This window comes from Penicillium cataractarum (genome assembly GCF_028827025.1).
Source record: "Penicillium cataractarum strain IBT 29864 chromosome Unknown utg000001l, whole genome shotgun sequence".
Classification (NCBI taxonomy): Eukaryota; Fungi; Ascomycota; class Eurotiomycetes; order Eurotiales; family Aspergillaceae; genus Penicillium; species Penicillium cataractarum.
In genome coordinates this window covers 4,125,243-4,141,508 of record NW_026622737.1, presented here as the reverse complement: position 1 = coordinate 4,141,508, position 16,266 = coordinate 4,125,243, and the positions used below count along the sequence as shown (strand labels likewise).

General features: G+C 51.8%; 9 protein-coding genes across 9 annotated transcripts; 5 read left to right on the top strand and 4 right to left on the bottom strand.

Annotated features, from left to right (window-relative positions):
* Positions 1-848: 848 nt before the first annotated feature.
* Positions 849-2,109, bottom strand: N7496_001427 (H(+)-transporting V0 sector ATPase subunit d; the record flags this gene model as incomplete). Its single annotated transcript, XM_056694358.1, has 4 exons — positions 849-932; positions 993-1,879; positions 1,938-2,026; positions 2,078-2,109. 4 exons carry the CDS (start codon positions 2,107-2,109, stop codon positions 849-851), a joined length of 1,092 nt encoding a protein of 363 aa, XP_056561087.1.
* A 288-nt stretch (positions 2,110-2,397) lies between these two features.
* Positions 2,398-4,299, top strand: nop58 (RNA-processing protein NOP58; the record flags this gene model as incomplete). The annotated part of the gene is made up of 3 exons (XM_056694357.1): positions 2,398-2,522; positions 2,654-2,814; positions 2,873-4,299. The coding sequence occupies 3 exons, from the start codon at positions 2,398-2,400 to the stop codon at positions 4,297-4,299; spliced, it is 1,713 nt and encodes a 570-aa protein (XP_056561086.1).
* A 461-nt stretch (positions 4,300-4,760) lies between these two features.
* On the top strand, positions 4,761-5,671 carry N7496_001425 (uncharacterized protein; the record flags this gene model as incomplete). Its single annotated transcript, XM_056694356.1, has 3 exons — positions 4,761-4,766; positions 4,817-4,969; positions 5,150-5,671. The coding sequence occupies 3 exons, from the start codon at positions 4,761-4,763 to the stop codon at positions 5,669-5,671; spliced, it is 681 nt and encodes a 226-aa protein (XP_056561085.1).
* A 434-nt stretch (positions 5,672-6,105) lies between these two features.
* N7496_001424 (glycosyltransferase domain-containing protein) lies at positions 6,106-8,014 on the bottom strand (the record flags this gene model as incomplete). Its single annotated transcript, XM_056694355.1, has 2 exons — positions 6,106-7,737; positions 7,847-8,014. 2 exons carry the CDS (start codon positions 8,012-8,014, stop codon positions 6,106-6,108), a joined length of 1,800 nt encoding a protein of 599 aa, XP_056561084.1.
* Positions 8,015-8,316: 302 nt separating this feature from the next.
* Positions 8,317-9,390, bottom strand: N7496_001423 (uncharacterized protein; the record flags this gene model as incomplete). Its single annotated transcript, XM_056694354.1, has 1 exon — positions 8,317-9,390. One exon carries the CDS (start codon positions 9,388-9,390, stop codon positions 8,317-8,319), a length of 1,074 nt encoding a protein of 357 aa, XP_056561083.1.
* A 1,010-nt stretch (positions 9,391-10,400) lies between these two features.
* On the bottom strand, positions 10,401-10,754 carry N7496_001422 (uncharacterized protein; the record flags this gene model as incomplete). Its single annotated transcript, XM_056694353.1, has 1 exon — positions 10,401-10,754. The coding sequence occupies one exon, from the start codon at positions 10,752-10,754 to the stop codon at positions 10,401-10,403; it is 354 nt and encodes a 117-aa protein (XP_056561082.1).
* Positions 10,755-11,444: 690 nt separating this feature from the next.
* Positions 11,445-12,550, top strand: N7496_001421 (slipin family protein; the record flags this gene model as incomplete). The annotated part of the gene is made up of 2 exons (XM_056694352.1): positions 11,445-11,625; positions 11,694-12,550. 2 exons carry the CDS (start codon positions 11,445-11,447, stop codon positions 12,548-12,550), a joined length of 1,038 nt encoding a protein of 345 aa, XP_056561081.1.
* An 862-nt stretch (positions 12,551-13,412) lies between these two features.
* On the top strand, positions 13,413-14,882 carry N7496_001420 (LLM class flavin-dependent oxidoreductase; the record flags this gene model as incomplete). Its single annotated transcript, XM_056694351.1, has 1 exon — positions 13,413-14,882. The coding sequence occupies one exon, from the start codon at positions 13,413-13,415 to the stop codon at positions 14,880-14,882; it is 1,470 nt and encodes a 489-aa protein (XP_056561080.1).
* Positions 14,883-15,223: 341 nt separating this feature from the next.
* On the top strand, positions 15,224-16,175 carry N7496_001419 (SDR family oxidoreductase; the record flags this gene model as incomplete). Its single annotated transcript, XM_056694350.1, has 3 exons — positions 15,224-15,665; positions 15,726-16,075; positions 16,128-16,175. 3 exons carry the CDS (start codon positions 15,224-15,226, stop codon positions 16,173-16,175), a joined length of 840 nt encoding a protein of 279 aa, XP_056561079.1.
* Positions 16,176-16,266: the final 91 nt, after the last annotated feature.

The following is a 16,266-nucleotide window of genomic DNA, read 5'->3' as shown; positions in this document are numbered from 1 at the left end:
CAGTAGGCTTGGTGCTTTGAGAGCGTGTTCTTGTATTACCGTGCGTTCCTGTTGCTCTCGCTCTCTAGTCCGGTCGCTGGGACTTGGCCGGCTGTTTTTTATTCGAGTCATGCTTGAAACTAGCTTTGTCTTGGGCCGCCTGCTTTATTTGTACATACTCTACTTGGCTAAGGATTGACAAGATATTTTTGATTGCTGTCGTTTTTTTGTCACTATGCGAACCTTTCGTGCTCCTCCGGAGGCAATATTTAGAGCGCTGCACTACCATAGGGAGTAGAACGAGCAGGGAGCAGGGGACGCTGCGACATGGATGTGGAAGGCTGTTATTTAGAGGTAGAAGCGCCAAATCAGCAAGGGGCAGGGCAATCTCGTGAAAGAGTGAAGTACTAGTGTATCAGAGCGGTCGAGGAAATCCAGTGTATCGTCGATTGTTTGACTTTGAACAGTTCTGGGATCTATTATCTTGGACTCGGCGACCTTCCGTGAAGAGATCTATCGAACAGTCTGCGATATTGTTGGTGAACTCTTCAGACTACCCTAGCAGTGATTGAAGATGTAACCCAGGAGATAGCTCATCTAGTTGATGATGATTGCTCTTCTATTTCACGAAAGAGATCACACGCAAATTTGCCCAACGCCTTAGGAAAACAAAAAGCCAAGAAAGCCGAAACCAGATGTGGTCATGGCCCTGACCGAGGAAGGTGATGCGCTGACTTTGATACTGAGAAAAGAAACGGAACTTGGGTACTCGATACAACAAAATCGGCTGCCCGCCAAAAAAAAGCAAATACACACAGCCGTGGAAAAGGTAAGTACAATGAGAACAAAGGTCATGAGATATCCGGGCTTTAGAAAACGGAAATGAAGTTTCCAATTCTCTCCTTCTGGTTCTGGGCAATACACTCCGAGATCCAGGTTACGTTGCGGATTTCCTGGTAATTGTCAGCTTTGCAGATCCCAAGGAATGTTTTGTTTAAATGGCTGGTCCTTACCTGCTCCTTAAGCTTCATCCACGCGTAGACCACCGCCGGGGTGAATTGTCGGGTGAACACAAACTTGGACATCTCCATCTCCTTCTGGTAGAAGAGATCCTCCAGACTCTTACCATCGGCAGGGCCTCCGCCCATTCCACCGAGGCCGCCACCACCTTGGCTCAGGCCTACGGCGTCAAAGAAGCTCTTGTAATCGGAGACAGCACTGACAGCCAAGGCAACACCCTCGACATCTTCGGCACGGGAGAGCATCAAGCTACCCTCGGGATAGAGGTTGCCGAATTCGGGATAGAGCTTCCTCCGCTCCTGCTTGGAAAGCTCAGTGCCGAAGGAGTTGAGGGTAATGTTGATAGCGCGGCGATCGGCCTCGAATTGCAAGATCTCTGACATGATCTCCTGGGTCGGGCCAGAGAAGTCTGGGTGGGTTTGCACAAAGTTGTAGAAGTCCTCCAGATAGTTCTTGTACAGAGTGTTGCGCACAATCTCAATGTTCAATTCATCCAAATCATGGTGGCTCAGGCTGCCCTTGAAGTACGGAGCGAGGGGGGTTTCGATGAGCACCGAGTTGTACAGCTCCTCGATGTTGGTTGCGACACACAACACCGGCAGCGTCTCGAACCAACCCAGCGGGTGGCATCGCTCCAGGAGTTCCCGTGTGTCTCGCTCGTGCAGGGTACCGGTAATCAGGAGGGCGATGTTGTCGATCATGTAGCCATACGTCAAGTACTCAAGGAACTTGGCAGTTGAGCCGACGGACTGTGCGACGAGGTATCGGAACTCGGAGACCAGCTTGTCGGTCATCTTGCCTGCGAGGGCGGAGGTGGAGGGGTTCGGGGGAAGAGAGGCAAGAAAGTCGCCATAAGCCGGGCCAAGCTGCAGCTTCACATCTGTGATTATAATCGTTAGATATGACAGCCTACATTCGAGGAATCAAAGGGTATATACCGTCAATGGTCTCGCATTGTGTCAAGTTGGAGTAGTTCTGGCCGGTCAGAAGGCTGTTCCGATATCCTCGAACAATGCCCTCGACGAATCTGGGAAGAGATCAGTACCATATACCTTCATGCTGCTGCAAATTCACTAACCCGCCATTCACATTAAAGAAGAGGCCCTCCATGGTGTGTGAACTGGGACGATTAACTTGGGGGAGGAACAGCTGTAGCTCCCTCGACGCCGTATGCTGGGCGGGTCTTACATAAGCCACAGCCACAGCCACGACGTGTGGCTTGCGCTTTTGCACTTTTTTCTTCCGTGCAAAATTTCTAGATTTCTCCTCAACGGTGAATTGCGTCCACGGTCCACAATCCCCCTCTCGTCTTTCTTTTTTTAATTTCGACCTGGGCCCCCTCGTCTTTCAGTCGAATTCTCTGTTCCCATAAAAGCCCGCTAGCCGTGGTCGCCCACCATGTCGCTTTTCATCCTTACCGAAACCAGCGCGGGTTACGCCCTGCTGAAGTCCAAGGACAAGAAGCTCTTCAAGCGGGAGTCTCTCCCCGAGGATGCTAACACCGCCGAGGGCATCTCTAACCTGTATGTGCAATTCCTGTTCTAGCGAAAGAAAAACGCCCTCTTGGGCGAGCAAGAAACCCCCGCGCAGCCAACGCAAAAAAAAATCCGGGTTTTGCAGTCGATAGCCGTACTGACTTTTTTTCCGCGTATAGCTTCAAGTTGAAGAACTTCAAGAAGTTCGACAGCGCCGCTACAGCTGTGGAGGAGGCTGCCTCTATCATTGAGGGCAAGGTCACTCCCCTTCTGACTGAGGTCCTGAACGACCTCAAGGACGAGAAGAAGGCCTCTCTGGCCGTTGCCGATGTCAAGCTCGGTAGGTACTGCTGATTGAACCGTCCTCGAATATTCTGCTGACCTCAATCGCCATTCAGGAAATGCCATTAGCAAGGTTCCTGGTCTCTCCCTCGAGCTGATTGCTGACTCCACCACCGCCGATGCCTTCCGTGCCATTCGTGAGAACCTGATCACCCTCATTCCCGGCCTTGCCCCCAGTGATATGTCTGCCATGTCCCTTGGTCTTTCCCACTCTCTCGCTCGTCACAAGCTCAAGTTCTCCCCCGATAAGATCGATACCATGATCGTCCAGGCCATCGGTCTGCTCGATGATCTTGACAAGGAGCTCAACACCTATGCCATGCGTGTTAAGGAATGGTACGGCTGGCACTTCCCCGAGTTGGCCAAGATCCTGAACGACAACATTGCCTACTCCAAGCTTGTCCTGAAGATGGGCATGCGCACCAACTGGGAGACCACTGATCTCGCCGAGATTCTGCCCGAGGAGATTGAGGGTGCCGTCAAGACCGCTGCTGATCGTTCCATGGGTACCGAGATCAGCGAGGAGGATCTCGAGAACATCCAGGCTCTTGCCACCCAGGTCGTTGAGTTTGCCGAGTACCGCCAGCGTCTCGCCAGCTACCTGACCTCCCGTATGAACGCCATTGCTCCCAACTTGACTGCTCTCGTTGGTGATCTCGTCGGTGCTCGTCTCATTGCCCACGCTGGTAGCTTGACCAGCCTTTCCAAGAGCCCCGCCAGTACCATCCAGATCCTTGGTGCTGAGAAGGCTCTCTTCCGTGCCCTCAAGACTAAGCACGACACTCCCAAGTACGGTCTGATCTACCACGCCTCTCTGATCGGCCAGGCTACCGGCCGCAACAAGGGCAAGATGGCTCGTATTCTCGCTGCCAAGGCTTCCCTCGGTCTCCGTGTCGATGCTCTTGCTGAGTGGGACGAGGATGTCACTGAGGAGGAGAAGGCTGCTCTCGGTACCGAGGCTCGCTTCAACCTCGAGCGCAAGCTTGCTGCCATGGAGGGCAAGCCCATGAAGCCCCGCGGCGTCAACATTGCCCCCAACGGCGCTGCTCAGCCCCAGAAGTTCGACCTGAAGGAGGCCCGCAAGTACAACCCCGATGCCGATGCTCTGGCCAGCGACGAGCCCGCGGAGCCAACATCTGCCAAGAAGTCCAAGAAGGACAAGAAGAAGCTTGTCGAGGATGTCGATGAGGATGAGGAGATGGAGGATGCTGACTCTGACGAGGAATCCGAAAGCTCTGGAGACTCTGAGCTCGAGAAGCTCGCTGCCAAGGCTGGTCTCAGCGTGAAGCGGTACCAGCGCAAGCTGGAGCGGGGTGAGATCACTTTCGATGATGCTGGCAACCCAACGGCAGTTAGCAAGAAAGATCTGAAGAAGGCCAAGAAGGATGCCAAGAAGGCCGACAAGGAGGACGGCAAGAAGCGCAAGCGTGATGACGGTGACGACAGCGAGAAGAAGAAGAAGAAGAAGAGCAAGGGCGAGTAAGTGGCTATATCTTGTTTCAAAAAGTTTCGTGCAATGTGATGGATGGCTTTCGCGAATCTGTATGATATCACTTTTTTTGTTTCGCGGCCTTGCTCGCTACACGCATGTTTGGGGGCATTTCAAGGTTGATCTACCTGTTGTTTGTTTTATTTCTGGCGCAGACGGTGCTTTATGGTACAAGGCAGTACAGTTTTTAAGCTGAATAATCTGTTTATACTTCAGTTTTTGAATAGTTTGTAGATTCTAGATGGAGTATACAGTAGTAGTATATTCTGTAGTATATCTTCAGGCCAAGGCACCGCCTCCAAGCACCGCTTTCAGCCGCCAGCGCTAGTCCAGGTTGGACCGCTTGTCATACCGCCCATTCATGTACCACGAGATTCTGCCGGCACAATAAGCTTTTTTCCATCACCACCACTCTCATCTCCACCTTCACAGCTTCAATCTAACCAAGCAACACCATGAAGGTAAGAGAGATGGCCCTATGTGATTGATCATCACTAATACACATACATAGATTCTTGACCCACAAGCTGCAGTCCTCACCAATGTCGAGGTACTGGCCTACCTTACGGCCAACCCACCCCGCCGTCCACCAAGTCGGCCTCCAAATGCACGACAATGGGTCCCAAGCCCAGATCTAAGAGACCACAACACGGTCGTTAAAGAGGTGAGTCCTCACAAGCCATCCGTACACTTCTGCACAAAGTCCCCTGTGCCTGAATCTCAACATGTCAATCCAAGCCTGCCTATCGCAAGATCAAGGCATACCAAATCTCCCCGAACCATGAAGAAAAAAAAAGCGACAACCAAGAAACACATCCCCAACTAACAACCCATTTCTCACCAGTTCCACAACTATGTCACCCGCATCTCCCCACACCTCCTCAAATACCCCCGCTACACAGACCGACCCAGCTCCTCCCACTCCCAAACCCAAGCAGCAATGACCAGAACAATGCGCCCAAACGCCCCAACAGAAGAAACCACGTCCACCCCGCACCAACCCACAAACGAATCAACCCCCATGGACCGCGCAATGCGCGATCTAATCCTCAAACTGCGACCCTACGGCCTGACAAAAGCCGAAGTCCTAACTATCATCAATCTGGGCATCGGTCTGTCTGCGGGTGAATCGGAGGATCAGACCGGTGAAGCGAATGGTGAGGGTGTCATGGACCTTGATGAGGATCCCGCTGTGAATGGGGAAGGGGAGGAGGGTGAAGAGGCCGAAGAAGGGGAGGGTGATTTTGGGGCGTTGGCGCTTTTTGATGCCGTTATTGAGGAGAGGGAGTATCGGATTTCGAATGAGGATTTTGTGGCTATTTTGGAGATTATTCGGGAGACGTTGGCGGAGAATTATCGGGGTTGATGAGCTGGGGGTGGGAGAGGTGGTACTTGTGTTTAGGAAGTTTGATTTGATATCCCGAGGCTTGGTGCCTCACTGCTATTAGACTACATGAATGTCTTTATTGAATTCGGGGTTTGGAGCTTGTAGACTTGATTTCATTATGTACGCCATTTGAATAATGACTTTGGCATCTATCTATGATACAACCCAAACAATAAACCGGAACTCCATAAAAATGGCTATGAACATGGCCAGATTGCCATGGTCCTAGCCAGAATCAAAAACAGTGGTATCAAGCGAAAAGAAAGTGCTGGGTAGTCTTACAGCAATGGGAGCTTGGGGTGGTAGTAGATCCGAAGCTCGAGATTCAAAAGTGAGAAACTTGAAAGGCCTTCTTCCTAAAGACTCTCTCTATGCCATGTGCAACAAGAGACCAAATGGGACCATTCACATCTCTAGAGGAACTCTTCCTCTTCTTTCTCTTTCCCCTTGATCAAGTTTCCAAACTGATTATAAACCGGCACGTCCGGATCGCCATTCTCCTTAGCCCAAGGACCGAGATCGTCGTCAAACAGATCCCGCTCCTGGCCCTCGCAGACTTCAGAGAGTGTAACCCAATTCTCGTCGTCCGTCCACAGCCCACCACGGCCACCACGCATATCCCACCACTCCTGGCCACCCAGGAGCGCAGACTGCGCAGCATCAAAGCCGTGCGAGGAGCGGACATATCGACGGAGCAAGGCACGGGCCCATGGGAAGAACCACATCTTCTCCCACCAGGCATTGCGTAGTTTAGGGTCTCCGTTGAGATGGGCCAGAACTGGGACGGAGGCCGAGTGGGGGTTTGTCATGAGGGGGATATTGTTCCAGGTGTGGTCTTTTGGGTTTGGGAGCTTGTCCAGGGTTGCGTTGTACGCAGGTGGAGTGGTTTGTTCCCTGGCGAAGCGAGTCTGATTGAAGGGGTTTGGCAAAGCTGCAATGTCTGCTGGTAGAAGAAGACGGTGTTCTCGAGGAACACCGAATTGCCCTTGGAGGAGGGAGGTCTTGGTGATATTATTGAACTTGATCCACTCGACGTCGTTGCGTGAGAGGATCTGGTTGAAGAAGAGCTGGGACTCGTAGTCCACGCCAATGCCGTACTCGTAGCGATGGCCAGTCTCGAGGCGAACACTGATACCATCAATGTTGACTGCATCTGATATACCCAGCATTCCGTAGACCCATTCCTTAATCTTGTTGACGGTACGAAGCCGCTCCAGCTCTCGGACCACTTCCTGTCGTCCAAAGATCTGGGTCAGGGCCTGGTAGTCGCCATGCTTCTTGCGGCGCTGCTCCATCACACGTAGAACTTCATCATAGATGATTCTCAGGTCGGCGGCCTGGCCAATCACTGCACCAGGATTCAACCACCGAGGTCGATTCAAATGTCCATCCGGATAGACGTCCGTCTTCCATCCGTAGACATCTGGGGGTAGAGTTGACTCTGGGACAGACACGCATCCAGGATCACTGTCCAAGGCACCGTAACAAAGCTTGCTGGCCCCGAACAGAACGCGCTGGGTATATTTCTGCACCAGATCCGGAGGAGCACCATTGGGTTTCTCTACCACTGCATAGCCATACTTCTTCTGCAGCTTCTGATTGTTCTTCCGCAGAAGCTCCTGGAATCGCTCTACCAAGACCCGCGGGGGTAATTGGAAGAAGACATCCTGGGCGTCGACAATCAACACGAAATCCCGATCCTTGACCACGCGGCTGTTCTTGAGATAATCCCGCACGCGAGTGATTTGCTCCACCGTACGCTCGAACTCGGTCGCCCCGGGCCTTTCATGGCCGTAACCGATCAATGTTGGAGGTGGATATCCGAGAATCATGGCAGACGTCATCGTGCGACAGGCGCCGCGGGAGCCCTTCACGGTCGGCACGAGGACATGGAGGTGGGGGTTGGTCTTTCCCAGGTCATGGGGGAGGGTATCGTTCACGGAGAGATCTGACTTTCGAGGAAGAGCGACCTGCGCATCTTCCGGGCGTTCAGGAAAGGGGTGACGCGATGGGAACTTGGCCCAGAAGTCCGGCTCGGCTTGTTGCTAGATGAGAGATAGTAGTCGTTAGCACTTGCGGCGACTTTCAGCTAACATGCCTCGATCGAGACATGGCCCATTCCACAGCCCGTTAGGGGAAGAGATCACCACATACCCGAGACGAAGATATCATCCATAGTAGCAACAAAAAGGAAAGTATGGAAAAGGCAATTGCCTTGGTCCTGTGTGTTCGCGGTCGATACTGGGAGGCCTGCCATAAAAGGGTCGTAGCGGAGGGCTTGGCCTCGTCGAACTGCGAGAACGACGTGCTCGACGACGCCATTCTGAAGGAGAGACACTCAGATGCGAGTGAGGTTGGACAAATTCAACATTGCAGCCCGCAGCGTCCAAGGGTGCGGGCGGGAGAGCGTTTCAGATAATTAAACTGGGAAGGCCACGCGGGAAGTACGCAATCGACCATTCGACGTTTTGACGTGGAGAGGCAACCGCAGTGATCGGCGCGCCTTTCCCGCTTTCGTACAACTTGGCAATATGACATTGGACGCATTCATTGTAGTCTAGTTCAACAATATGAGAGATGGTCTGAGAATCACTCTGTCTAGTAATATTAAGCTTCTCTACTCTCTACTCTAAATAAATCTCCTCCCGCAGGCGCTGCAAGTTGCGGAATAGTCCGCCCCCGGGTCCTCCACTGTCACTATCGCGCCTTTGCTCCGTTCGCGATCGAGGCCCTCGTTGACTCTGCTCGGCCATGGCCTGCTGGTGCTCTAGAATCCGACGCCTCTCGTCCACGATCCTAGCCAAGGCATCCACGAATCTTTGGCGTGCCTTCTCCTCCGCAGAACCCTTCCAAACCACCGAAAGGTTCCGCAGAGCCTCGACGCGGCGAGTAGCGGCCTCCAGTCCATCACGCCCACCCCCATCACGATCCAGTAGGTCTGTGATCTCGGTTCGTATTTTCTTCATGATTTCCTGTCCCTTTTCTTCTTGGCTGTGGCCCTCGGTGCCTAGCTCGGGACCCGATACGGAGATAAAGGACGAGGAGAAGGAGATTTCGGAGGGTGGAAGTGGCCATTCCATTGCATCGCCAAAGGTCTGGACAACGTCTTCGAGCCGGGAGCGGACTTGGTTGAGGGTGCGGAGATTGGTAATGTATTCGGGGTCGTTCGTAGCTAGGGGTTCCTCCTGCTCCTCGGTGGGCTCTGCGTCTTCCTGGATGGCAGTGATCTCTTCGGTCGTCTCTTTTGTAGATTCCTCCTTCTTGCGATTGGCCGCGCTGGTCTTTGCCTCTGAGGGTAAGTCGGTGACAAACTTGGTAATGTCCTCGCGCAAGACCTCGGTCAGGGTCTCGGACAGTCCAATTGTTTCTCCCCGTAGCACTTCCACTTCGTAGGCTAGCCGTCCACCGCTGCGAAGAATCTCATCGCTGAGTTGGGAGAGTGTACTCGATAGACGGACGTTCTGTGCGCTGATCTGCGATAGCAATGACTGGACTTGAGCTGACAGCTCCGTCAGGGGCACGGAGCCTGGCGCCCGGGATGCATTGGGCTGGAAGGATGATACTGTCAATGGCGACAGTGTCTCGTTGAGGAACTCGGCGGGGTCAAAGGTCGGGTCTTGGAAGTTGGGGGTGTTCTCGGACTGGGTGGATGGTTTACCACCAGCTCGTGCGGTCGAGCTGTAGCTTTGAGATACCATTGCAGGTTGGCTGTGACTGCTTTGTTGGCATTGGCCTGTTCCACTAGGTCATAAATTATTGCAATGGACCGTTGATGTCTTTGGGAGCAGGGGCTTTTCAAGTCTACTTGTTGTGTTGGCCGCAACATCTCCGCATTCCCAACTATTCACCGCCTTGCGGGTCAGTATAAGTCCAAATGTATCACTGTTCAATATGCTATTATTCGATTCTAGACAGATGGTCAAGGTAAGGTTTTAAAGAGCTATTCGGAGTGTCTACTGTATTCTATACTAGGTATATGTATTATAATCACTACAGCGGGGGGTGTTAGGGGTAAAAAGGCACAAGTCTGGGAGCCCTCAACTTGGTAACCTGAGTAAGTAGAACAAAATATATCTCCAGCTTCACCGGCGCGAGAATATATGCTCTCACTGGGAAATTGAGATACACTAAGCTACAGCCTCTAGAAAAAACACAAAAACAAAAGCCCGGTACCGGGCATTCAGACTCGTCAATCCAAAAATATGGGGAATCAATGGGAAAAAAAAAAAAGAAGAAGTGTGCATCATCCGTGAATCGAACACGGGCCTCGTCGATGGCAACGACGAATTCTACCACTAGACCAATGATGCTGGTTGATGTAAGAGTGACAACATAAGTGTATTATATTCCAGTTTGTAAGTTACAAGCATACCCAGGTCATCTTTCTCTACCTTGAAGTAATCCTAAGGTAAATTAGCTCTTGTCCTGATAACCCTCCTCTATTCTTTTTCCAACCACTCCCCCGACATATGAGCCTCAATGGTATCCAGTCACCAGGCCCGGCACTGCCCCCTCATGGACCGTACGATCGGATGGTTAGGGGATCCTGCAATTTGGGGGCCATGAACCAGTGAGCAGCGCGCGTTGGTCTTTTACGTCACTCGATCTCCCTCGTTTTCGTTCCTCGTCGAACAAGCTCTAAGCCCCCCCTTGATTGAGTTAGGGATTTGATTCGGACAAATTAATCGCTCAAAAGACTCTAATAACCTCAACTATCATAGTGCCAACATGACATTTCCGTGGAAGAATAATAATCGATGGGTTCGATGAATCGGACAAGGCCCATAGCCTCTTGTCCAAGACCCTCCAAGGCTCCAAGCCCCGGTCTGCCTCGCAGGGCACCCGCCCCACTACTAGAAGACATCTGGAAGATTGTGGGCCTCTCATCCTGGCCATGACGATGGCCGAGCATGCCCAGGATGCGCCAATTTGCCCGCAAACGATCAGACACATCCCCGATCCTTTCAACTCGTGTTTGCACGGAAAAGTGGAACCCGGCATGGCATGCCAACGCGACGATGGCAACAGGAGAAGAGTCCAGGAATGGAAGAATTCCAGACATAACGATGTGTAGATAATAATCGGTTGCATACCTCCGTACGCGAATACGGAGCTGCCCAAAATGGACATACCATCTTTACTTCCATACTCTTAACAAAATATCGCAACTCTGCTATCGTACTCGTAGGTCTGGAAACAGAAGGTGAATGAATGCAGATGATCACCCCCGAAGTTGATAGTTCGGTTAGTCGGCAACCGGGGCGACCAATGTATTCAACGGATCATGGCCAAGTGGATCAAAGGTCTTTGCGCCCGAAAGACACAGCCATGACATGGCGGCCATGAGGGAGGCTTAGAAGGAAAATCGCCGGGACTCGGGGGGCAACGAACCAAGGCTGGGGTGCCATTGGTGAGGAAATCCAGGATGATTCAATCTTGAGAAACCGACCTTTTTCCTATGCAGGGCTGGGCCCCACTGCGGAGAAAGCTGGCAAGTTTGGATCCTCCTTCTTGGCTTACAGGACTAACAGTAGTACTAACAGTAGTTGGACTGGAGGAGGCCCAAGTTCCCTTTTTCACAAGGCGGCCCATCGGGACTGTACGAGTTTAGCTTCTGTTTACCTTCCCCAAGGTTGTATTTAAACCTTGCAGCTCCCCCTCATTCTTCCTGCATCATCCCCGTCTTTTCTAGAACTTCCCTCCATTCTATCAACCCTTCTACTCCCCGATCAACCATCCATCTACATACAGCATGTCCGTCAACGGTGCTAGCACTGGCAAGGCTTCGGTCAACGAGCCATCCTCCTCTCGCCCAGCCCACGGCCTCGTCAATGTCCAGCCTGCCCGCCTGGGTGACTTGCAGCCTCGCTATGCCGCGACCATCCAGCACGATGATGACAACCCCGACGCGCATGGTTGGTATGCGCAACTGAGTAAGTGGCCTGCAGCTTGAATCAAGGTGTTGTCAATTCTAATCATCTAATGTTTCACATCCGTTTAGTCCACAGCCTGGGAGAATGTATCGGCTTCTGCGGTGCCATCCCCTGCTGCATCTGCTGCCCCAACCCATTCAAGCCCGTCGACCAAGGTCAAGTCGGTCTCGTCTCCAGATTCGGACGATTCGAGCGCTCGGTAGACCCCGGTCTGGTCAAGGTCAACCCCCTCAGCGAACACCTGACCACCGTGGACGTGAAGATCCAAATCGTCGAAGTGCCCCGCCAGGTCTGCATGACCAAGGACAACGTTACCCTCAACCTGACCTCCGTCATCTACTACCAAGTCACCTCCCCACACAAGGCCGCTTTCGGTATCTCCAACGTGAAGCAGGCTCTCGTTGAGCGCACTCAGACCACCCTGCGCCATGTCATCGGTGCCCGTGTCCTGCAAGACGTTATTGAGCGCCGCGAGGAGATCGCCCAGTCTACAGCGGAGATCATCGAGGAGGTTGCCTCTGGCTGGGGTGTCCAGGTCGAGTCCATGCTCATCAAGGACATCATCTTCAGCAATGACCTTCAGGATTCGCTCTCCATGGCTGCCCAGTCCAAGCGTATCGGTGAGAGCAAGGTTATCGCCGCCCGCGCCGAAGTCGAGTCTGCCAAGTTGATGCGCCAGGCTGCCGATATCCTGTCTTCGGCTCCTGCCATGCAGATCCGTTACCTTGAGGCCATGCAGGCGATGGCAAAGACTGCCAACAGCAAGGTTATCTTCTTGCCTGCTATGAACCAGACCATGCAGCAGCAACTTGCTGCGGCTGATAGCGCTGGTGAGGGCCCGAGCAACTATGGTGCCACGGACAACCACCACCAAGACGATGGTTTCCAGCGTGCGATCAACGCTCGCGTCGTTGAGGATATCTAGATGCCATGACTGCGTAATTTGAGTTGCAGTGCAGTGCTTTATGGCTGTTTAGCTTTGGCTCCATGACGATATGACCTTTTATCTTCGCCTTGTTATTTATCACGCTTGATCCTGAGGTGGTTAATGCTTGGGTGGTATGGAGTATTTCCTTGCCTTCCAAGTCCACTCTTCCGGATCTTTTGACGCTTTGTACTATGGTTGGACGCAATTTGGAACCATGACGATACCCCACCTTCTTTTGCTGTACCTTGCTCCATGGTGATACCTTTGCTTATTGCGCTCTTAATTAGTTTGATGCTCTGAGCTTATAGCATAATACAATTTGCTTTCATCATAACGCGGTTCATTCTAATAGTAAACTTGTGCCTCTTAATGATAAAGAACTCGCTAATCTAAGGGATGGTGGGAAAGCAGATGGAAAGGTGGTTGCTGGTTGACCCATTTGCCAAGAACGGGACTAGTACAGCTTCACATCTTCAACTCTAGCCTTTGCGTCTATCGGCCGAGGGACAACAGGACGGAACAGTGAGATTGATCCCGACAAACTAATGGTATTATCAATTCATTAAATAATACCCCTCCAATGCTATCGGTCCCTTTGCGACTCACCCCACCAATGTCTTGCTGACGCCATCGGACTCCAACTTCACGTCTTGCACCAGCATGCACGCCATCCAGATCTGCACAGGGAGAGACCTGCGGGGGTGACAGGCCAGGAACAATAAATTTAGAAGAACTACCCCTCGAAAATACATAGAAAACCAAAAAAGTTCGGAAAACAACACAGGACAGGATAGCTTCTCCAATCCCTCCTCCTCTTCTCTTTCTATCTCTGTACTTCTCCATATCCATCACCATCATCATGTCGGAAACACCCAAAAAACAACTCATCATCAATGCCTTCGCAATGCATTCCCCCAGTCACCTAAACCCAGGTCTATTCCGCTACCCAACCGACCAAGGCCCCTCCTACAAAAACATCCAAACCTGGACAAACCTCGCCCAAAAGCTCGAAGCCGCCAAATTCCACGCAATCTTCTTCGCCGACGTCCTGGGCGGCTACGACGTCTACAAGGGACCCGGAAATCTAGATCCCACCATCCCCGCCGCAGCTCAATTCCCCATCAACGACCCGCTATACAGTATCCCCGCCATGGCGGCGGTGACGGAGAGTATTGGGTTTGGCGTGACGGCGTCGACGACGTATGATGCGCCGTATGCGTTGGCGAGACGGTTTTCGACGGTGGATCATTTGAGTGGGGGACGCGTTGGGTGGAATATTGTTACTTCTTATTTGGATTCTGCGGCGAGGAATTTTGGGCTGGATACCCAGGTTGAGCATGATGAGCGGTATCGCATTGCGGATGAGTATTTGGATGTTACTTATAAATTGTGGGAGGGGTCTTGGAGGGATGATGCCGTTGTTTGGGGGAGTGGTGATGATTCTTCGAAGGCGAAGAAGAACTCGCAGTATGCGGATCCGACTCGTGTGCGCCAGATCAATCACAAGGGGAAGTACTTCCAGGTTCCTGGCCCGCATTTGTGTGAACCGAGTCCCCAGCGGACCCCGTTCTTGTTGCAGGCTGGTACTTCGACGGCTGGAAAGGCCTTTGCGGCTAAACATGCCGAGGCAGTCTTCCTCCATGCGCAGAAACCTGAGCTGGTGCGTCCCTCGGTGGACAGTATCCGTCAACAAGCTGCCGCATTGGGTCGGAACCCGAGCGATATCAAGGTTATTGCGGGCGCATTGGTGATTGTGGCCGAGACCGATGAAGCTGCGCAGGCCAAGTTCGACGAATTCAAGAAATACGGTGATCGGGAGGGTGCATTGGCTCTGTTCGGTGGCTGGACGGGCTACGATCTCTCCACGTACGCAGACGACCAGGACTTCCGCTTCGTCGAGTTACCCGCCGTTCGAAGCATGGTGAATCACTGGGCGAGTACGGTTCCTGGCACGGAGGGTGTGAAGTGGGATAAGAGGACGATTGCGGATTACCTTGTTCTCGGGGGAAACGGAGTCAAGATTATTGGCAGTGTCAAGACTGTTGCGGATGAGTTGGAGCGGTGGGTGAGTGTTGGTGATGTGGATGGGTTTAATCTGAGCTATGCCAGTTTGCCGGATACCTTTGATGATATTATTGAGCTTTTGTTGCCGGAGTTGCGTCGGCGGGGTTTGTTCTGGGAGGATTATGCTGTCAAAGGGGGAACGTTGCGGGAGAATATGTATGGACAGCGGGGATTGTCGAGACTTCCGGAGGCTCATGCTGGAGCCAAGTATTTCTGGAAGGACGGTCAGGATGTGCCTCCATACTCCTTGGAGGAGTCGGCATAAACGGAGATGCTGTGTCATGAAGTATGATAGTTTATGGGTAGCAATAGAAGAAAAAGAATCACAATCAAAAGCACGCAACCCTCTTGTAGGTACTCCTACTTAGATAGTTTCGCTGATACCCCGTAAAATTGGTATAGAAACTCAAATTATGCTGTGTTTTTGAGCATACTAGGATCTAGTGAGAACCGGAAGGATTCTAGCCCGTTGTCATCAGGCTCGGCAACATGAATTCCCCCGACGGGACATCTTTGTATACAGCAAATGCTAGAGCGTTATTGTTTATTTAATACATAGTTTCATAATCGAGCACTTTGATCTCAAGGTCAATCAGTGTCACAACGATGGACTCACAAACAAAGTACGCCCTAATCACAGGCTGTAGCGATGGCGGCATCGGCTCAGCCCTCGCCCAAGCATTCCACAGCAAGGGCATCCACGTCTTCGCCACGGCTCGAGATATCTCCAAACTTCAAGGCCTACAAGATCTCTCCAATATAAAATTCCTTCAACTGGACGTGACATCCCCCGAAAGCATTGCGGCAGCGTACAAGATTGTTGAACGAGAGACTAATGGCAAACTACATTATCTGGTTAACAACTCTGGCGCGGGCTTCGTGATGCCTCTCTTAGACTCGGATGCTGAGATGGGACAGAAGATGTTTGATGTTAATGTTTGGGGCGTTGTTCGAGTCACTCAGGCTTTTGCGTCGCTGGTGGTTAATGCGAAGGGGACTGTTGTGAATAATGTGTCCACGGCTTCTTGTTTGGGGTTACCATATCAAGGTATGTTCTTGGACTAGCGGCAGCATTTTTACATCGGATTATTCTTTTAACAGAAATTAGGAATGTACTGCGGCTCCAAAGCGGCGATTCGATTAATGAGTGAAACGTTGGCATTGGAGATGAAACCACTGGGTGTGAAAGTGATTATTGTTATCACGGGAAACATCCGGACACGATGGTTCACCAACTCCCCAAGGTTTGAACTACCAGAGGGTTCTTACTATGCCTCGATTATTGACCAGATTGGGGTCTTTGCGAGGGGAGAACAAGGGCATCCGGAAATGGAGCCCAAGGTGTATGCAGAGAAGGTTGTGGGTGATGTCCTCGGTGGAGCTGAAGGGACGATATGGCGAGGTGCACAGTCAAGTACTATTAGAATCGCTATGTCTATCATTCCAACTTGGTTGCTGGTAAGAACTAAAACGAATGAGCGATGGAAGTGATCTTACTAACGGCATGCAGAATAAACTTGCTTTCAAGGGAACAGGACTCGATACCCTGGAGATATAACGGGTTCCGTGGTTGGAAGACGAGTCTCGTTGATATTCGAATTTGTATTTTCAAAAGCCGAGAAAAATGCATTTGAAATTTTATATAAAGT